The sequence below is a fragment of the Arachis hypogaea genome, chromosome 12 (genome assembly GCF_003086295.3).
Source record: "Arachis hypogaea cultivar Tifrunner chromosome 12, arahy.Tifrunner.gnm2.J5K5, whole genome shotgun sequence".
Classification (NCBI taxonomy): Eukaryota; Viridiplantae; Streptophyta; class Magnoliopsida; order Fabales; family Fabaceae; genus Arachis; species Arachis hypogaea.
In genome coordinates this window covers 110626780-110649804 of record NC_092047.1, presented here as the reverse complement: position 1 = coordinate 110649804, position 23025 = coordinate 110626780, and the positions used below count along the sequence as shown (strand labels likewise).

Genomic DNA, 23025 nt, shown 5'->3' with positions numbered 1-23025 from the left:
CTTTCTCTTGATTTAAATTTTATTCTATTCCCAATTATAAAATATATTAATTAGTTTTTAGAAAATATATTTTACATTAATTAGAGCTAGATATAAAAGGGAAGATATCTCTTCTTCTTCTCCTCTTCTTCTCCTCCTCTTCTGAGAGCTAGATATAAAATATGTTTTCGTTCTTCATCTTAAGGATTTGGGTAAATCGAAAGAATAACCTCATTCTAATTGTGTTCTTGCTAAATCTTGAAAAAGTAATTCACTTGAACAACAGTTTGAAAAAAATTCTTCTAAATCACGAATTATCTGAATTTAACGGGATACGTGACATATAATTCTCTTATATTTGGGTAATTAGAATTTTTGTGGTTAATAAACTAAAATTAGACTTAACCCTCTAATCAAAATTAAGTGACCAAGAAATTGGCAGTTAACTAGATTAAAGGAGACTAAATACTAAGGAATTAGGGTTTAGTTAAATATAGTTTGTCATGAATTGAATCTTGCATGATTAAAATAGTTGGTAAGAAATAGAAATCGGAAGATAAACAATTCTAAAACCTTAACTGTTTTCTCCAATGGCTTTCACACCAAGTTTACTGTCTGCTTTCAAATTCTCTGAATTTACGATTTAATACTAAACTCTCAAAACACTATTTATGCTAGTCTGACTAAGTAAATCATTCAACTATTGTTGCTTAGTCTATTAATTCTTGTGGGATCAACTCTTACTCACCTAAAGTATTATTTGATACGATCCGATACACTTGCCGGTTAATTTGTAGATTTTGAATTCCACACCATGCATTAAGAACCAAAGAAAAATTTTCATATTATAGAATATTATTATATGTTTTGGATAAATAGTAAAAGACATTTACTTTTATTATTATTAGATCCCAGAGGAAAATGGAACCCCAGAAGCTGGAATCCACCTACCACCTTGCAAGAACTCACCAACACTAAAAGGATAAGCCTCATTAGCACTATTCAAAACATGAAAGCCAGGCCAATTAACCCTATTCCTTAAAGAAGCACCACTCCCATAATTCATATACTCACCATAATACAAAGTCCTAATTGCAAATTCACCGTCCCATGGCCCCCACCCTTTGGGATCAATCAAACCATCCAAATCACTCTTAATCACCACAGTCCTAGAATACTTCTTCCAAGGCCTACCCAAGAATGTCTTGATTGAACTCTCAGATGTAACAAAATCACTTGTTGGCCTAACCTTACAATTGATTATTGAAATCCCAGTTGGTTCTGTAGGATGTTCTCTCCCTTGTGCTGTTATATAGTTTGATTGGGACGACATTGGTTTTCTCACATAGATGTCACTGTTTTGAATGACAACTGTGGCATCTCCGAAGATGAAGTCTATGGTTCCATAGATTTGGCAATCTCGGTAGAATTGGCGGTTAGCATAGACATAGAGTGTGTCTTGGTATGCTCTGAATCTGCACCTGTAGAAAACTGAAAAGTCTGAACCTGATTTTAGTGCTACTGCTTGGTGCTTTCTTGGTCCTGCTGTGTTTTCAAATGTCATGTCTCTTGCCCAAAATCCATCTCCAGATATATCTATTTTTGTACAAAAATTGCTTAATTAGCTTCATCAGTAAAGAGTAATGCTAAGATATTAATTTAATTACGTGAATAATTATCTAAAAAAAACGGATGTGATTGTACGATTGTGTAAAATATTTTATACTATCAGTACATCAAAATTAATTTATTATTTTATTATATTAAATTTAAAATCTTAAATCATAAATTCTCTTAACTTTAGATTTTAAATTACTTAACGTTGACTAATATTTTTTAATTAAAAGTTAGTTTTTTTTTATATTTTTTCATTAGTAAAATGTAACGTGTTTATATTGCAAAAATCATTCTTAAAATATGTTATGAAAATATGTCAGGGTCGAGTGGTTTAACTGTTTAAGACAAGAATTTTTTGAGTGATAGATAAAATGGTTATATATGATTTAAAATAAAGGCATTTATTATTGTTTGGGAGCTAAAATAAAGTTGTACAATTTTTTTTATGTAAAAATTGGATGTTAAATGACTTTTGGTTGAGAAATTTAATAGATAATATTACTGTAAAAATGTCAAAATTAAATATGAAAAAAAAGGAAGAAAAATAAAATATATATTAAATTATAGAAATTATTACTCACTACTAGAAAATAGTAGATTATTGATGAATTTATCGATAAATTTATTTTTTTATCAACACCTTTTTTTTATTATCAACATATTACGTCTGTTGGTAATAATTTACCGATTGATTTTTATTTATGTCAGTAATTTATTTATTGCGAAAATATTTTTTTTTGGAAAATTCTCATAAATTCCGTCAGTAATTTTAGTAGGCAAATTCCAACGGTAAAATCCGTTGTTAATTACCTTTTTTTATTTTTTTGAGAAAATCTAAAATAACCCTGACAATTATCTCGAAAGACAACAAGGCTTTTGAAAAAAAAAAAACTAACTCGGCCCCTGAAAATATCTTGAAAGGACAACGAGGCCTTTGTGCCAAAAAAAGTTAATGTTGTTTTTTTTTGCACAGGGGCTAATCAGTTCCAAAAAAAATATTAGGGGCCGGATTTGATGTTTTTTTTCTTGAGGGCCTCGTTGTCCTTTCGAGGTAATTGTCAGGAGTCGGGTGGGGTATTCACTCTATTTTTTTTTTTTGTAGTGATGGTATATATATTATATTATTATTAAAGAGTTGACCAATTTGTGATGAGAATGCGAAAAGTGTTGCTATACTCTTACCAAATGTGGCTGAACCAAGAGTAGAACCATCAGCAGCACTTCTGCTTCCAGTGACAATGGTTCTGTCCATGCCATCTCCAACAAACATCACATTATTCAATTTGGATCCAATCACAACCTTCTCATGGTACACACCTGCTCTAACATAAATAATTGTTCTTTCTTGATTCTTGCTGCCCCTTGAAGCAAGTGCTTCCACTGCATCTCTTATTGTTTTGTGTGTTCCTGAACCATCTTGTGATACTATGAAGTCTGCTTTCGATGTTGATGGATTCCATGATGCTAACGTTATTCCACCATTACTTGGTGATGATCTGGAAAATGCTCTCTCTCGTGCTCCTATAAGAGAGGATTTTAATTAATTAAGATATTAAATTAATATTATATTGTCATAATAAATAATAAATCAAGTACAATCACATTATTATAATAATATTCAGAAGTAAATGAAAACGAAAATTTGAACATATTTTTACTTTTAATATTTTCTATTTTTTAAGATTTTATAATAAAAAAGAAAAATAATGAAAATTATAAAAGTTTGTTTTCAGTTTTTATTTTCTATTTTTGTTTTTAGCAATACTATATCATTAATATAATTTATATTTTTATTAATATTTAATTAAATCTAAATACTAAAAACTAAATTTTAAACTCCTAAACTTTAAATTTTAAGTTTTAATAGTATATATAAAAATAAAATATTAACTAAAATATTGACTAATATTAATAAAAAGTGTTAGTTGCTAGTATTTTTTTTTTTGAAAATTGTCTTTAATAATATTTTCGTTGCCTTTAATAATATTTTCCTTGTCTTTAAAAATTTTATATAAAATTGTCTCATTTAACAATTGCTTTTTAATGGAAATATAAAAAAAAATTACTAAGAGACATATATATGTTTGGATAAAAGAAAAGATAAAAAAGTTTTATCTATATAGACAAGATTTAATCTATCATCTTTCTATTCATTGAAAACTTAAAATAGCAAACACAACTTCGTAACTTTATTCCCCTTTCTTTTTGTATTTTTTGTTGTTGTATTTTTTAAAACATTAATTAATTGAAAAAAGAAAAAGAAGGTAGGAGACGCATTTATAAATACCGCGGCTCATTTTTCTATTTTTGTTTTGTATTTCTTTTAAAAAATTAAGGCTCATGCCTCTACATCATCCTTTCTCCTTTCTGACTTGACCTCAAAACATGAACGAAAAATGCTACCTAAATTACCAAATTCATATAAATTTTCATTTAATTTGACCAAGTTATGAGTATGGAAATAGCGGAGAATATTTTCCTTTTTCCTTTTACATAGAAGGGACCAAATAGTTACCACCACTTAAATAATATTATATTATTTATTTGGTGTTCAATTTTGGTTACTAATAATTAAGTTACACCAATAATTATATATGATCTTATTATTGCATATCCCACTCAGCTGTTCTTGATTTCTTTTGTTTGTTTCATGCACCAAAGAACCATATTCCACCCTCTATATTCATGAATATGTAACGATAATTGATATTCTCCTAAGTTATAATAACCTCTTTTTTTTTTTTTTTTTCCATAAAAGAGTGAGTCGTAGCTATCCTTTAATAAATGCAGGAAGAGGCAAGCTCAAATTAAATAATATACATAATATAAATTAAATAATAAGATTAAAAGAGCACAAAATAAAAGAGAAATGCTATTTGACTACTAGTCTGTATATGTGTGTGTGTAACAGGACACTTCAATTTGTGTATTATTAATTTATTATTACACGTATATATATATATGCTCAATAATCTTTATAATGTGAAAAACACACATTAAAATATATAAAATATATTGGATTAATGTACACTTGATTTGGTCCGTGTAAATATATTTATGAGTAGTGGTCTTAGCTAGTTTTGATAAATTTTGTAAATCAAAATATATAATTTAAAAGTAATATATATGAATTAATTTAATCTTTTAAAATCTTATAAAATAATAATTTAACTCATGTCAAAGAACTCATTTAATTTATACGAGTATCTACAAGACTAATTTTGACCTATAAAAACATATGAACAATATACTAGCTAGGGAGGAAAAAGTAAAAAAAAAAGCTCATACTAATTCAAATCGAAAAGTGTTACCCACCTATTATTTCTCAAAAACTATATACATACCACCAAAATAACTCATATATATACACGAGGTCAAAATAAGCATAAATCCAAAATATATATTGTATTTATATCAACAAGGGTATAGAGAGTAGGAACACACACGTACGTGTAGAGTCTGAAATGCAGCTTGTAATAACATAAACTTGAAATATATATTTTTAACGGAAACGCTGCCTTGTTTTGCCACATGTGGAATGGTGAACTACTACGGCTTGAAAAATTATTTTTAACGGTCATTTATCTTATTTTTAAGGATAATAAAAATAATTATTAATATATTTATTAACAATTAAATATTAATTATCTTATATTTTATTAAAAAAATTTAATAATAATTATGTAATTATTCATAAAAAATTTTAATATTAACAAAAAATATATAATAATAATAATAATAATAATAATAATAATAATAATAATAATACAAATTATAAATTAAATAAAATATATAATAATAATTATTATATTATTACTAATAAACATTTGCTAAAAATTGATTTTTTTTTTATATTGTACGTGGTATATCCATCTCATATACGTAACATTTAGTTTAATATCAAAAGATATAGATTGACTTTTTGGCTTTAATATGTCAATCATGATACAGACATTTATATTACAAATAGAAGATTCCCTAATCCCCTCCTGATCAATAAAATCACTTCATGGAAGTGATTGAGAGTGATCATGACAAGAAAGTGCAGAGAAATAAAAGAGAGAATTTCATACAATATATCATGAAAAATGTATATCTCAGAACATTAATAATAATGCATATTTAGATAAATTAAATTTTTAATGATATGTTACTTTAGTCAAACAAACAATTTTTTTTAAAAATATTTAGTTACCATACAATATTTTAAATTGATATATTATTTATTTACATATATAAAAATATATCTCATATCTGATCCAATAAAAATCAAACAATACATATATATCAACATAAAATATAAAAAATAATTATGTTTAAAATAATACTAATTAATAGAGAATAAATTAAAATACTACAAAGTTAAGTACATATATACTCTCACCTTTTGGTTTTGCTTTGCCTTTTCTCTTAGCATACAAACCAAGAGCTTGATCAAGCAACATGGTCAAGTTTCCATTTTCCAAAACCTCATCATGAGCACCAACATACCCTTTTTCCTTCAATCCATCCAAACAAGTTTTGTGGTTTGTCATCAAAGCACTAACCCAAGAAAGTGCATCATCATTGTCATAATAATAATAGCTACTATTCATTGAGTTCATCATGTAAGAAAGCCTATACTCACTCTCCTCATAGAGCCTAGCACAATCTCTTAGAGCCACACTAGTACTTGAATAATTTTGGTGTAGTGAATGATCATCAACTAGCATGGCTTCATTTCCAAGTTTCCCTAACAAATTGTTCATGATTTGTGAAACTTGGGTTTGGGTCATTTTTAGTAGCTCTATTTCTTGTTGGAGGGAGAAAGTGTTGGTGGTGAAGAGAAGAAGGAGAAAGACTAGTATGGAAAATTTGGGCATTTTATTATATTATTGGTTTCTTTTTTAATTTTTTGGGGGAAGAGTAAGAGGGTTTTGGCTTTAGTAGTGTGTTGTGATGAATTTGCATGGGTATGGTGTTGTGGATTGATGATTTATAGCCAGCTGAGGAAGCAAGATGCATGTATCATGTTTTCTATCCAGGTGTCAAATAGGAGTGTGTGACCAAACTTTGTGCCATACATGTTTTAATTTCTATTACTCCTTAGGGCTAATTCTTATAGAGGAGTGTTAAGAGCCAGCAACTTTTGTGATTTGTAGCCATCAATGATGATTTTAATGGTGTGAAATTGATGTAAGATTTTATTCAATGGCTCACTTTACTTTGCTAGTTACATGCTGGCCAAAATTTATTAAAATTGCTGGTCCTAGACTTTTCAATTCTTATATAGGTGGAAGCTAAGAGTGATAATTTTTTTTTTCACATTATTTATAACCACAAATGTTTAAGAGCAGAGGAGGGAAAACTATAATTAAAAAGATAAATAAGTGACTATAAGAAGATTACATGGAAGATTATTTTATCTTATAAATTAAAGGATGATAGAATATCTTTCTTTTTTAATAAAATATTATTTATAACCATAAATGTTTAACAGAAGAGGAGAGAAAAGTATATATAATTAAGAATATAAATAAGTGAATGTAAAATGTTTATGTGAAAGATTATTTTACCTTATAAAGATTTTAGAATATTTTTTTAATGAAATATTAGGACTTCAGAAAATGGGTTGAGTGAGGCTATTTTAACTATTTTAAATGAGTGGATTTTTGTCTTAAGATTAAGAATATAAATAAATGAATGTAAAATGTTTATGAGAAAGATTATTTTACCTTATAAAGATTTTAGAATATTTTTTTAATAATGAAATATTAGGACTTCAGAAAATGGGTTGAGTGAGGCTATTTTAACTATTTTAAATGAGTGGATTTTTGTCTTAAGAAATAGGCTTTTGAAATATTAGAAGTTGACATATTAGATTTAGAAGTTCACATATTAGATCTAGAGAAATATTAAGAATTATTACAAATAAGTGTTAAGAATAGGGAAGATATTCAACAATAATATAATATTTTTATATTTTTGTTTCAGCACAAATGATCCGTCATGACCATCAACAGATTATGTATTTATACTACTTAATATGTAAACTGTGGTAGTCAAGAGTGGTTTACGTTCAAGGTCTCCTCTTCATAAACCGTGGAAAATAACCACAGTTTATGCCTAAGTTTTTTTCTTCCTAATCCGTGGTAGGTAGCCACGGATTATACGCAATCTCTTCCAACCATAAACTCTCCTAGCCTCCAACGGTTTACGTTGAAACTAGAAACCGTGGTTAGCTCCCACCGTTTACATAAAAATAAAATTGCACATACATGTAAGGAGTTTCTATTTTGTGTATACAAATAAACGATTCACACAATTTATTTAATTATAGGTAGATTGCCCTGTAAATTAAATAGGTTGTCCCGTGAAATAAACCCAGTAGCTTGTTTAGCTCATTAAGATTTTTCTCATATTTTTTTAATATTTTTTAACAATCAATCTAATTTTTCAAGTTCTAACCAAAATATCTCAAGTTCCAACTCAATAATTTATTAAAAGTGCAAAAAATTTGGTTGAAAATTATCTTTTTTAAATTAGAATAGTCTATTTAAATATATTAAAAATATAAGTATTTATATATTTTTTTATATCAATTTAAATATTTGTTAAAGAAGTGATTTTATGACATAGTATCAGAATTTTTATAAACTAAGATTAAGAGTTAAATTCCAAAAAAAATTACACAAACCCAAAAAACTTTTTACATAAAAAAATATGTTAAAAATATAACTATTTATATACCTCTTTTTATCATGTATACCTTGTTATGTGGGTATATTAAAGTTAACAATGTTATATAATGTATATACTACAATAAAATTATTTTTAGTGACAAAATTTTAGTGGGAATAATATATTTTTTGTATTACTATATATTATAATAAAATTATATATTTTTGTTGTCACTAAAATTTTTTTTACTGATAATTAAATAATTGACACTAAAATCTTTTAGTGATGATAAAGTATTATTGGTAATAAATATATTAATAACTATTTTTATTATCATTAAAAATAAAATAAATAATTAATAAAAATAAATTTTTTTAATATATAGTGATAAACTAAAAAAATTGTCTCATACTTTCAAATCTTATAAAGATTTTAATTTTTGAAAAAAACAAGGTGACTTGTAATATACTATCCGAAGCATTTAGCATATGAGTAGTTGTTGTCTTATAATACACACGGTACCTGGCTGCTTGCATATATAGTATTGGAAAGAGACATATATCTTATCCATTATTATATTATGAGAAAGTGTTAGGGTCAAATATTTTTATTAAAATTTAATTAATATTTAATTATTAAAAAAATTATATAATTTTATATTATTAAATATAATTTTATATTATTAAAAATATTAATAATAATTAATTAATAACTACAAATTATAAAATATACTAACCCTTTAACATTCCTGTATGTTATATTATATCAGCCTATGAGACTCATACAACCCAATTATTGTCAGATTGGATCCGCTTAAACTCCACCGCCTCCACCTCAGAAAATATACAAACCAATAATTCAAGTGATAACTAATTTTGGACCACACACTATTCTAGTTTTAATTTTTACAATCTGAGATCCTGTACTTTTTATACAGTAATTTTTACAACAGTACTAGTTTTGTTTAATTACCAATAAATATGTTACTGACCATTTTATTTTATTATTATTGTTAAATACAAATAATTATCTCTAAAAATATTTTTTTATAGTGAATGTATATATATAATACTATATTTTGTTTTTATATAAACAATGTAATTATTAAAATTTATAGAAAGAGAATTTAACTGTATTGTATTTATTTGGTAATTGAATTTTAAGACAATTATTATATAGTCATACAGAAGATATAGAAGTATAGAACTTAACTTTTAAGTATAGTCATATTTGTATATACTAACCCTTTTCTTAAGTAGAAAGAAATATATTTGTATATGTGATAATAAAGATCGAATTTGTATAGACATACATAGCTATCAGGTTTAAGTTTTGTGTACTAAAATGATCGGTGCGGTGCTAATCCAGACAAGGGTTCTTGGGGATGACGTTAATCATTAATGTTAATATAAAAATAATACAATATATATTATAAGACTTAATTAGCTAATTTATGCTTTAAAGATATATTATAAATATAATAATAATTTTCTAAATATTTTTAATATATTCAATATATTAAAATTATAAAAATATTTATTTTTTAATAATTTTTATAAAATATTCATTTTATATATATTTAGAGTATAAGTTAGGAAAACTCTATATTATAATATATATTATTATTTTTATCTCATGCACATACATATCAAACAACACTAAGAAAACTAAACATGCAAAGATATAATCCAAGTCTTACAAGGAAAAATAATATGGATTGGAGTAACTTGACAAGTGGTGTATGAATTGAAGCAATGTACGTGTTTGAATGAGAAGTGGTAGTGAGGTTGATTTGGCAATAATTTGCATTTTGCAATATCGGTTGTTACTTTTTGCATTCCAACTGTAGAATGTGAACATGATTTTTTAATTATTGATATATAAATGGCCAAAGTTATTTCATGGTCTAGATGGCATTTACTCCTACTTGAAATTTAGTAAAGGTTCCAAGTACCAACATTGAATGGCTGCCATAGAAATTGGAAAATGGATTTCTATCATCAGCTTGTATATATTCTCTTATTTCATTAAATATGCTATCTATCTTATCAAAATAAAATAAATTGTCTTTTTTTTTTTTTTTCATTTTGGGTTTTAATTGTTAGAGCCATAAAGATAAAATTAAATTTTGTGTCAATTTTTTTTATCCTGAATTTAAATGTCCATAAAAAAAGAAAGTTTAACGCAATACGAAAAGGAAAAGAAAAATAGTTTGGAGCGGAAAGAAAAAGAAAGCAAAGAAACTAGAACAATAATTGGTGCAACAAAACAGTTAATTAGTGACAGGCTTGCTGCTTATAGTAACAACGGTCTTAATCATCCTTAGATCTTTTTGCGAAGCTTATCTTAGTTGCCAAAATATTTCGGAATGGTTTTAGACAACTTTTGGTAAAATGATCAAGTTTCTAAAAACCAAACCACCTGATAGAGTTATATATTTAAAAGTTTAATAAAAAATAATATATTTATATACAAAATATATAATTTTTTTAAAAAATAATTTTTTATAATTTATTATTTTAAATTAAATAACCGTTAAAAAATTACATCGATTCAATTGATTAATTTTTTTTTTTTTAGTTTTTATCCAATTTGCTACTACGCCTTAAACTAGATTAATTCGATGGTTGCTTCTTGATTAAATGAGTTGTGTTTGATGTTCGTCGGTCTTGTGGAGTGTGAATCCTTGGAGGTGAAGTTGGAATCTGAGCGCGAGAACTGAGATGAGGTGCAGAGTCAAGAGTCGTCAGTGGGTGAGCAGGTGAAGCCACCTATAAAGACATTCCGATACTAAAATAAGTGTCCGTATGAATAGCCGAATAGGCAGCTAATTAGGGTAATATATGACGTACTTGGGAGGAGGATATATCCCTCCTCTTTATTCCTTGTCCTCAGACGGACCCTTTTGCTAAGGCCCATTTATTTAAAAGTTTTTGCCAAATTGTCCAGACTTAAGCAAAAAATATTGTGTCATACGAGGGATGTGGTGGTTCAGATGGATCATGGAACCATCGGATAAATCCCCGGTCCTTATTCAACTGGGGCGAAACAGATTGAATCGGCCGATTTAGTTGGTTTTTAAAACTATAAAAATTATCATTGAAATACTTGTAGCGATTTTAAAACTATATAACTGTTATTAAATTGCAACAATTTTATAGTAGTTTTTATTCGATTTTAAATGCCAATATTAAAAATAATTGTTACTAAATTGTAGCAGCTTTTGTAGTACTTTTCTACTATTTAATGACAATTTTAAATAATTTTTTTTTTAAAATATTGTTTTAAAAGTTTCACACCGGCCTTGTTAAAGCACTAATTTGAAATAATTTATATAATACAAAGTTTATTTCATTCATTAGTTAAAACACATACATTAATTAAAACTTTATGCATCAAAAAACTTATATAATAAAAATTCTAATTATTCATTGTTTATCAAAATTCATAATTCACGTATTTATAAGAAAAAAATATTATTACACATAATATAAGTCTTACATCTATCTAATTAAATTCTAAACAAATATGCAGAAATCTGCTGATAGTTTTCAAATTAAAATTGGGTACCATTGAGCCTTGAACATTTCCTATTAATTTCATGCATGCATGTCCATTCACAGAAGCTTTAACCACACACACTATAAAGTATAAACCAAGGATTCATAGCAGCATATAATTTAAGCTTTCAACAAACATCCCTATGACATATCAGCAACAAGAAATTATTTTTTCATTCAATATGTGAAGGATACGCACAAAGATAAAATGCAATCAGCAGCAAAGTAATTGAAAATTAGTTAGGATTAGTTACCAATTGCAATTGCAAAAGATTCTATTATTCTGTTATTTAATTTCAGTTTCTGATCAGCTATAGTTTATGTTGCTCTTGTAAACTTTGTATATAAGATTTAGACTTCTATGGTCTAAAACATGATTATGATAAACAATTCAATAGCATGAAAATTTAGCTATTTTTTTCAACTCCTTGTTCAATCTAATTCAATACATTCTCACAAATTGCATCACCTATATACACAATCCTTTTATGGTATCCTTGGAAAAAACAATCATCAAACATGCAACAATAAGCTTTGGCAGCCATTAGACATTAGGATCTTGAAGACCATCCCAACAAAGATCCTGTTCCTTCCTTGTCAATTGTACCAAGCAGAGTTCATGAATAAGAGATCAGATAATAATTAGAACTGTGATGATCAGGTTGTGCTTACTTTAATTTATGATTAATCAAGTCATGATTTGATACAATATGGTCATATTTGAATTTTTCATGACCACAATTCATCACTCATCTTCACTATTTTAATACATGTTGCTAAGTAGAAAGATATGTAAAGTAGTTAGGCAACTATTTTATGTTACTAACTGCCATGCAAGATCACTACTTCTTGATTTTAGTGTATTAGTTTGTAGTCTTCTATATGATGTGAGATTTACATCTATTGCTGAATATCACATTTCTTCTCTTTCAAGTTACTACACTTTACAAACTCTGCTTCCCTCTCTGCATCATCTCTTGTTTTTAGTTTAACTTGTTAGAGATATAACCATTCATGTTGCCTTCTCGTATCAGTTTAGGTTTTTAGGAGAAGTAGTTTCATGAAATATAACAAAATCAGGTTCAAGTAGCAATCTTCTTCTTATTGTAAAACGAACTTTTGAATGATCTTACAAAAATACAATTCAATAAATTAAATTAAAGAATAAAGCTATTGACAAATTGTAAACGGACTAAAACCAATTAAACTAATTTTAAGACAAATAAAAGAAATAAAAAGAATTAACAATCAAAATGATTACAATTTAAAGATTGGATGTAAAAGGCACACGTGTGGAAGGTAGCCATGCGTTTCCAGCAATGAAATTTGCAACACTGAATTTTGAAGCTTCAGCAGCATTGGTAATAACATGATAACCTCCCCATTTAACTCTGTTTGCGGTTGAAGATCCAAGTCCTGTGTTCATGTACTCTCCATAATACAATGTGGTTAATGCAAAGTTACCATTCCATTCCAACCAACCTGCTGGATCAATTAAGCTATCAAGAGAACTCTTCATGAACACGGTTCTTGAGTATTCCTTCCAAGGCCTTCCAAGATATGTCTTCACAGAGCTTTGAACTGCTTTCAAATCTGATGCAGCTGTAACCACACAATTGAGAATGGAAATGCCGGTGTTTTGGTTTGGATCAGTTCTGCCATGTGCAGTGATGGTGTTGATTTTGTTTGGAGGGTTTCTTGCATATATGTTACAGTTTTGGAACACAACAGCAGCGTTACCAAAGATAAAGTCAACAGTGCCATAAATGTCACATTCTCTGTAAAATTGTCTGTCAGAGTAAGCATATAATGTGTCTTGATAACCTTCGAAACTGCATTGATAGAAAACTGATAAGTCAGATCCAGAACGCAATGCAACAGCTTGATGATTTGCTGCACCTGCTGTGTTTCTAAATGTCATGCCCTGAGCAATAAATCCATCTCCAGTAACAGCTGTAATAATTATAAAAAAATTCACATGATTAAGTATTTATCATCATAAATTTATTTATTTTTTAACTAACAGAAAAATATCATAAAATCATCTCTCTACAAAATTTAAACTAATAGAAGAAGAAACATCGATGAAAACTCTTGTACAATTGACAGTTGAATTGTTAGACGATAATTTAGTCAAACCTATCAAATCATCTAACAATTCTTAAGTATTAACTTCATGTAAAACAACTGAATACAAATCTCCAACCTAAATGATTATATATATCTCTCTAACAAAAACCTAAATTATTGCAAAATATTTCTACTTACCAACAGTGGCAGAACGGAAGGTTGTGGTGCCTCCTCCCACACTTTGGCTGCCGGTGATTATGGTTTTTCCAATGCCATCTCCCACCAACATTATATTATTTGCCTTTATCTCTACTTGCTCGTTGTATATCCCGCCCTTCACATATATCACATACCTTCCACTGCTACTCTTTGGTGCTGCGTTTACGGCTGCCATAACTGTTGTGTATTTTCCGGATCCGTCTTTGGCCACCACTACATTGGCTTGCGATGCCGGAGAAGATGCTTGTAGCAATTTTCTATCACCTGGCTTGACCCATGTTGGGAATCCATTTTTGTAACTTGGTTCTTGATGAGATTCACCATTGTTGTTAAGAGCCAAAGTGTTGCTTAGCAACTTAGTAACATTGTTGGACATTAGAGGAAGGACATAATCTTGAACACCAAGTTCATAGAAGCCAGCTTTGCATGTCTCAAGGTTTGTGAGAGCAGTGCTAAGCCATGTTTGAGCATCAACTTGGGAGCACTTGGTGTTAGGGTCTAGGGTTTTGTTGAGCTTTTGAATGGTTTGCTGATAGAGGTCAACACAATCATTCCATGCAACTCTTTCAAGTTGGTTGCGGCACTTTGAGCCAAGTGAAACAGTGTTTGCATGTCCTATGAGTGCTCTCTCTTGGGCAAGTTGCAATGAAAGCTTGAGAAAATCAGATTTTTGGTTGATGGGTTTGTTTTGGTGATTAGGGTTATTGCTCAAGAAATACTCACAGGGTTGAGGATTTGGGGTTTGGCTACACCAATGTTTAATATCATTTGAAGAATATCCATTAACAAAGGTTTGAAGAAGAAGGGATAATGATACAAGTGTTATCACTAAGCAAATAGCTTCCATAATAATTATAGTAAGGATGTTTTTCTTTGAAAATTGGATATGATGATGATTTGAGAAGAATGGCTTAAGGCTTTTTAAGTAATGCAATAAGTTTTGAATTGGTTTGGAATTTGTTGATGGAGTTTCTTGTCGTAATTTTGGTAGCTATATATAGAGGATACGGAAGAAGTGGTTGTTAGCGCTATTTAATTGAATCACTTCATGCAAGTTCATGTGAGGCACCCACTTTCTGCTTTTCCTAGCACACATTTTCGTTTCTTCAATTAATTTAAAATTTAGTTGGCACGTTTTGATTTGTTCCTACTACATTCCTCTCCTGCATGTATGACTTTGACCTTCTCATAGTGCATCATCACATTTGGGACATTATAAAACGCGTCAATTAATAGGGCATGCTGACGGAGGCTTAGCTTTTATTTTGTTTGACTTTTTGGTCAACCAATACACATACATTGGACATCTTAAAACAATAATGCTTGCAATCTCCTTAGAAAGATGATGATTTAATTGACGCCATTATGTAAATTTTTTCGATCCAATTTCTATCAAGAAGCACAATTACTATAAGCAAAACACTTCGACACTTTTAACACTCAACATATTTGTCGTCATTGAGGGTAGACAAGGTTGGTTAATGTTTGAATCGTATATAAAGTCAACCTTATATATTTATATGAAGTGGTATAACCTATTTATTCATCTAGATAACAGTGATATTGTATGTCACATTATTCTTGCATTAAAATTTGTATGAATTTTTAGTTGTTTATGATGTTTTCCAAAATAATTAAAGGGTTGAAGCTAGTTTATGACCAAAATAATTGCTGGCAACAACTGCGAAGGAGAATATATACTTCAATTTTAAATTCAAATAAATTAAAGAAAGCCAAAGAACTTTATGAGTTCTAAATCCATTGCATTTCTATTTGGGACTAAATAAAATGATGAGAGCCGGGGCTGAGGGCCAATCATGTTTGAATTCTGCAAAGGAATATATTTGACTATTAAATTGCCATCCGCCGTTTAACGGATGAAACACCCACACTTTTTGCTTTTACTGTTTCCACGATCAAAACGATCAAATATACTTGATGGTTCTAGTTGAACTTGAGAAGGGGGTTGAATTAAGTTAGCTTAAAATTTAGAATTTCAAACTTTGTTGCAGTGGAAGCTTAAGTTGCAGGAGATTATTTGAAATTATCTCATACGCAGAATATTAAAAGAGCAGAGAAGAAGAGAAAGGGGCCAGCATGTATCCTGGTTCGGATTCTTAGTACCATGAATCCTACGTCTAGTCTCCACCACAAACCATAGTGGAATTTTCACTATAATCCTCAGATTACATACACCAATACTTATTGAATTACTCCCTAATTCAACTAGTATCTACCCCTAAACTTTCTTCACCAAAGCTTAGCAACCCCAAAGTGCTAACCCAACTTGGAAGGGGAATCTATACAGATTCAATTCTCACCAAGTGCTAACCCAACTTGACAAGGGGAACTAATCCTAGTTCATAAACCCAAATTACATCAGAAAAACAGTGGCTATTTTGCATCACTCTTGCCTTTTCTCTCTTGGCTTTTGAACCTCACATAAATGCCTTTTTCAAAACAGAAAATAACGCAAGACATCCATAACATAAAATCAGAATTAAGCTTGAGTAGAAGAAAGAGATTCCAGCTCTGTGTTAGAGATGGTGCTCTGAATGTTTGTGCTCTCTTCCTTGACTTGAAATGTTGAAGTGAGGCATGTTATATATCTTCAGCTAGGCTTCATTGTAGCTTCATCCTCTTTTGCTTTTTCTTGCTGCCCGTTGGAGTGGTCCTTGATGGCATGCAGTCCTTTCTTCATTTTGCTCCACCTCCCCTGCTGTCCGAGGAGCTCCACCACTACCTCTGCTGTCCTTGGTGTTTCTTTCTTCCTTGGCATGTTCCTCTTTTCCATTCTGCTCCATTTCCTTGCTGCTGCTATATGCAAGTTTGTGTTTTTGCATAACCACGATCCACAGTAATGCTTTGCTGGTGTCCTTGGGTTAGTGTGTATGCCATTTGTGTCCTTGCTTGCTTTTGCAGAGCCACACTTGTCCTTGCATGATACAGTTGTCCTCATATTGCTTTTAGCAAATATATATAATCATTTAATGTTGCTGAATGGTGCTATGAGGAATTGTTGGACTTGGTTACTGCACTGAGGAACAATGTGAGCTGCTTTTCTATTTGCTTAGATGGGCTGATGCATCATAAGCTAGTATACTTGGGCCTGCCACAATAAAGCACATATTAAACACTATTGGGCTTTCAACCCAATTGAATGTTTGTCATCATAGTCTAACCCAAAATCAAACTAGGCTTAACAATCTCCCCTTTGATGACAAACATGATAAAATAGGAAAATTAAAGAAAAATTTAAATGAGTTAAGAACACTTCCCTTTGATGACATTCGGATTGTGAGTTGTGATGAGCGGATATTTTATACGCTTTTTGGGGGTAATTTCATATAGTTTTTAGGATATTCTAGTTAGTTTCTAGTTTATTTCCATCAGTTTTTAGGAAAAATTCATATTTCTGGACTTTACTATGAGTTGTGAGTTTTTCTGTAATTTCAGGTATTTTTCTGGTTGAAATTGAGGGAGCTGAGCAAAAATCTGATTCAGGCTGAAAAAGGACTGCTGATGTTGTTGGATTCTGACCTCCCTGCACTCAAAATGGATTTTCTGGAGTTACAGAACTCGAAATGGCGTGCTTCTAATTGCGTTGGAAAGTAGACATCCAGGGCTTTCCAGCAATATATAATAGTCCATATTTTGCTCAAGGATAGATGACATAAACTGGCATTCAACGCCAGTTCTCTGCCCAATTCTGGCGTCCAGCGCCAGAAAAGGATCCAAAGCTGGTGTTGAATGCCCAAAACAGCCCCAGGCACGTGAGAAGCTTTAGTCTCAGCCCCAGCACACACCAAGTGGACCCCAGAAGTGGATTTCTGCACTATCTGTTATAGTTTACTCATTTTCTGTAAACCTAGGTTACTAGTTTAGTATTTAAACAACTTTTAGAGATTTATTTTGTATCTCATGACATTTTAGATCTAAACTTTGTACTCTTTGATGGCATGAGTCTCTAAACTCCATTGTTGGGGGTGAGGAGCTCTGCTGTGTCTCGATGAATTAATGCAAGTATTTCTGTTTTCCATTCAAACATGCGTGTTCCTACCTAAGATATCCATTCGCGCCTAACTATGGAGAAGGTGATGATCAGTGACACTCATCACCTTCCTCAATCCATGAACGTGTGTCTGATAATCACCTCCGTTCTACATCAGATTGAATGAATATCTCTTAGATTCCTTAATCAGAATCTCCGTGGTATAAGCTAGATTGATGGCGGCATTCATGAGAATCCGGAAAGTCTAAACCTTGTCTGTGGTATTCCGAGTAGGATTCTGGGATTGGATGGCTGTGACGAACTTCAAACTCGCGAGTGCTGGGCGTAGTGACAGACGCAAAAGGATAGTAAATCCTATTCCGGTACGACTGAGAACCTGCAGATGATTAGCCGTGCGGTGATAGCGCACTTGGACCCTTTTCACTGGAAGGATGGATGGTAGCCATTGACAACGGTGATCCACCTACACACAGCTTGCCATAGGAGGACGTGCGTGCGTAAATCAGAAGACAGAGGAAAGCAGAGATTCTGAAGACAAAGCATCTCCAAAACTCCAACATATTCTCCATTACTGCATAACAAGTAACCTTTAATCCATGCTCTCTTGTTTGTTCGTAAGTCAACTGATAAATATAATTGACTTCCTGACTAAGAATTGCAAGATAACCATAGATTGCTTCAAACCAACAATCTCCGTGGGATTCGACCCTTACTCACGTAAGGTATTACTTGGACAACCCAGTGCACTTGCTGGTTAGTGGTACGAGTTGTGAAAAGTGTGATTCACAATTCGTGCACCAAGTTTTTGGCGCCGTTGCCGGGGATTGTTCGTGTTTGGACAACTAACGGTTTATTTTGTTGCTTAGATTAGGAAAATTTTCTCTTTTTTAGTTTAGAGTCTCTTATTGTTGTCGTGTTAGAATTTTAGAATCCTTATTTTCCTTTTCTTAAAATATTTTTCAAAAAAAAAAATAATAATAATTTTTCTATTAAATCCTGTGCCAAACTTTAAGTTTGGTGTTTTCTTGTTGATTTTTCTGTGTTTTTCGAAAATTTTAGTTTGATTTTCTAAAAATTTTAAGTTTGGTGTTCTTCCTTCATGTTCTTATGTTCTTGTGAGTCTTCAAATTGTTCTTGAGTTCTCCTTGTGTCTTGATCTTAAAATTTTTAAGTTTGGTGTTCCTTGGTGTTTTTCCCTCCAAAAATTTTCGAAAACAAGGAGCATTAGATCTAAAAATTTTAAATCTTGTGCTATCTTATTGTTCTTCTCTCTCTTCTTAAAATTCAAAAATATCTTTTCTCTCTATTTTAAAGTATCTTTTTCGAAATCTATTTCTAAAATTCAGATTTTTATTTCAAAATTTAAAACTCTTCTTTTTAAAATCATCATACCCTTTTCAAATTTTCCTAACCACTTCCTCTCTCTTCAATTTTTTGAAAATCTTCACCCATTTTTATTTATCTTTATCTTATTTTCGAAATAAATAAATAAATAAATAAATAAGAATATTTTCTCTATTTTACATCATCTCCCTTTCTCCATCATGGACCTAAGCGGAAATGAACAGTCCAGGAGGACTCTGGGGTCATATTCTAACCCCTCTACTGCTTCATATGGGAGTAGCATCTGCATACCCTCCATTGGAGTCAGTAGCTTTGAGTTGAATCCTCAGCTCATTATCATGGTGCAGCAAAATTGCCAGTATTCCGGTCTTCCACAGGAAGAACCTACAGAGTTTCTGGCACAGTTTCTACAGATTGCTGACACAGTACATGATAAAGAAATAGATCAGGATGTCTACAGACTATTACTATTTCCATTTACTGTAAAAGGTCAAGCTAAGAGGTGGTTGAATAACCAACCTAAGGCCAGCATAAGGACATGGAAACAGCTGACAGAAAAATTCCTGAATCAATATTTTCCCCCAAAACGGATGACACAGCTAAGGCTGGACATCCAAGGCTTTAAACAAGGAGATAGTGAATCTCTTTATGATGCTTGGGAGAGATACAGAGAGATGCTACGAAAATGCCCTTCTGAAATGTTTTCAGAGTGGGTTCAGTTAGACATCTTCTATTATGGGCTTGCTGAAGGAGCTCAGATGTCTCTAGATTACTCAGCTGGTGGATCTATCCACATGAGAAAGACAATTGAAGAGGCTCAAGAGCTCATTGATACAGTTGCCAGGAATCAGCATCTGTACCTAAGCAGTGACCCTTCCATGAAAGAAGAGGTTAAAACAGCAACTGCTGAACTCAGTCCTGTAAAACAAGCTGCTGAATTCAATCAGCAATTGGATTTTCTAACAAAGCAGTTAGCCGAATTCAAAGATAGACTACAAGAGACAAGGATGGCTAATATACATATGGAAGAACAGTTTAAGCAAACAAAGCAGCAGCTGTCAAGGCAAATAACAGAAGAATGCCAAGCAGTTCAATTAAAAAGTGGGAAAACATTAAATACCCCACCTCAAGGCAGCAAAAAGCTAAGAAATGAGCAAACCACCCAAAATTCACCTAAGGATAGTAAGAGCCCAGGGAAAAGTAATTCTGGAACTAAAACGCCAGAAATTTGGTGGAAGGCTGGCACTGAACGCCCAGACCATGCTCAGGACTGGCGTTCAACGCCAGAAACAAGGCAGGACTGGCGTTCAACGCCAAAAATAGGCAAGGATCTGGCGTTGAACGCCCAAAATGGGCAAGATCTGGCGCTGAACGCCCAAAATGGGCACAGTTCTGGCATTTAGACGCCAGGAACAGACAAGGAGTTGGCATTCTAACGTCACTCCAGTTTCTAACTCTAGCACTCAATTGCCAGTGAGGGATCAGACACACACAAATGCTGAAAGCAACCCCTCTAAAAAGGCTTCTTCAACCACTTCTGTAGGCAATAAACCTACAGCAACTAAGGTTGAAGAATATAAAGCCAAGATACCTTATCCTCAAAAACTCCGGAAAGAGGAGCAGGATAAGCAATTTGCTCGCTTTGCAGATTATCTCAGGACTCTTGAAATAAAGATTCCATTTGCAGAAGCACTTGAGCAAATACCTTCTTATGCCAAGTTCATGAAAGAGATCTTGAGTCATAAAAAGGATTGGAGAGAAACAGAAAGAGTTCTCCTCACTGAAGAATGCAGTGCAGTCATTCTGAAAAGCTTTCCTGAAAAGCTTTCTGATACCATGCATATTAGAAGGTCAATGCACCAAGACAGCTTTATGCGATCTTGGGGCAAGCATCAACCTAATACCTGCATCCACTATCAGAAAGCTTGGCTTAACTGAAGAAGTTAAACCAACCCGGATATGTCTCCAACTTGCTGATGGCTCCACTAAATACCCATCAGGCGTGATTGAAGACATGATTGTCAGAGTTGGGCCATTCGCCTTTCCCACTGACTTTGTTGTGCTGGAAATGGAGGAGCACAAGAGTGCTACTCTCATTCTAGGAAGACCCTTCCTAGCAACTGGACGATCCCTCATTGACGTCCAACAGGGGGAAATAACCCTGAGAGTCAATGATGATGAGTTTAAGTTGAACGCTGTCAAAGCCATGCAGCATCCTGACACATCAAAAGACTGCATGAAAGTTGATCTTATTGACTCTTTGGTAGAAGAGATCAACATGGCTGAGAGTCTCGAATCAGAGTTGGAAAACATCTTTAAAGATGTTCAGCCTGATTTAGAGGATTCAGAGGACATGAAAGAGCCTCTGAAATTTCTTCTGGAAGAAGAAAAACCTCCTAAACCCGAGCTCAAGACATTACCACCATCCTTGAAATATGCATTTCTGGGAGAAGGTGACACTTTTCCAGTGATCATAAGCTCTGCCTTAAATTCACAGGAAGAGAAAGCACTTATTCAAGTGTTAAGGACACACAAGACAGCTCTTGGGTGGTCCATAGGTGACCTTAAGGGCATAAGCCCAGTTAGATGCATGCACAAAATCTTATTGGAGGATAATGCTAAACCAGTGGTTCAACCACAGAGACGGCTAAATCCAGCCATGAAGGAAGTGGTGCAGAAAGAGGTCACCAAATTACTAGAGGCTGGGATTATTTATCCTATTTCTGATAGCCCCTGGGTGAGCCCTGTCCAAGTCGTCCCAAAAAAGGGAGGCATGACAGTGATTCATAATGAAAAAAATGAACTGGTTCCTACAAGAACAGTTACAGGGTGGCACATGTGTATTGACTATAGAAGGCTCAATACAGCCACCAGAAAGGATCATTTTCCTTTACCATTCATAGACTAGATGCTAGAAAGACTAGCAGGTCATGATTATTACTGCTTTTTGGACGGTTACTCAGGCTATAACCAGATTGCAGTAGATCCTCAGGATCAAGAGAAAACAGCATTCACATGTCCATCCGGAGTGTTTGCTTATAGAAGGATGCCATTTGGGCTGTGTAATGCGCCTGCAACCTTCCAGAGATGCATGCTCTCTATTTTCTCTGATATGGTGGAAAAATTTCTGGAAGTCTTCATGGATGACTTCTCAGTATATGGAGACTCATTCAGCTCCTGTCTTGATCACCTGAAACTTGTTATGAAAGATGCCAAGAGACCAACCTAGTTTTAAACTGGGAAAAATGTCACTTCATGGTGACTGAAGGGATTGTTCTTGGGCATAAAATCTCAAACAAAGGAATAGAGGTGGATCAAGCAAAAATAGAGGTAATTGAAAAATTACCACCACCTGCCAATGTTAAGGCAATCAGAAGCTTTCTGGGGCATGCAAGATTCTATAGGAGGTTTATAAAGGATTTTTCAAAAATTGCAAAACCTCTAAGCAATCTGCTAGCTGCTGACACGCCATTTGTGTTTGACACAGAGTGCCTGCAGGCGTTTGAAACGCTGAAAGCTAAGCTGGTCACAGCACCAGTTATTTCTGCACCAGACTGGACATTA

General features: G+C 31.9%; 2 protein-coding genes across 2 annotated transcripts; both read right to left on the bottom strand.

Moving 5' to 3' along the window:
* Positions 1-798: 798 nt before the first annotated feature.
* Positions 799-6554, bottom strand: LOC112728233 (pectinesterase). The gene is made up of 3 exons (XM_025778287.3): positions 5981-6554; positions 2779-3117; positions 799-1575 (listed from the first exon to the last, which is right to left on the bottom strand). Exons 1-3 carry the CDS (start codon positions 6456-6458, stop codon positions 884-886), a joined length of 1509 nt encoding a protein of 502 aa, XP_025634072.1. The 5' UTR covers positions 6459-6554; the 3' UTR covers positions 799-883.
* Positions 6555-12897: 6343 nt separating this feature from the next.
* On the bottom strand, positions 12898-15066 carry LOC112728232 (pectinesterase 2). Its single transcript, XM_025778285.3, has 2 exons — positions 14085-15066; positions 12898-13769 (listed from the first exon to the last, which is right to left on the bottom strand). The coding sequence occupies exons 1-2, from the start codon at positions 14950-14952 to the stop codon at positions 13081-13083; spliced, it is 1557 nt and encodes a 518-aa protein (XP_025634070.1). The 5' UTR covers positions 14953-15066; the 3' UTR covers positions 12898-13080.
* Positions 15067-23025: the final 7959 nt, after the last annotated feature.

Coding starts and splice junctions, on each gene's coding strand:
- LOC112728233 (XM_025778287.3), bottom strand. CDS start 6,458: ATGCCCAAATTTTCCATACTAGTCTTTCTCCTTCTTCTCTTCACCACC. Junction 3,118..5,980: donor AGGCAAAGCAAAACCAAAAG/GTGAGAGTATAT, acceptor CCTCTCTTATAG/GAGCACGAGAGAGAGCATTT. Junction 1,576..2,778: donor TCTTGGTTCAGCCACATTTG/GTAAGAGTATAG, acceptor GTACAAAAATAG/ATATATCTGGAGATGGATTT.
- LOC112728232 (XM_025778285.3), bottom strand. CDS start 14,952: ATGGAAGCTATTTGCTTAGTGATAACACTTGTATCATTATCCCTTCTT. Junction 13,770..14,084: donor CTTCCGTTCTGCCACTGTTG/GTAAGTAGAAAT, acceptor TAATTATTACAG/CTGTTACTGGAGATGGATTT.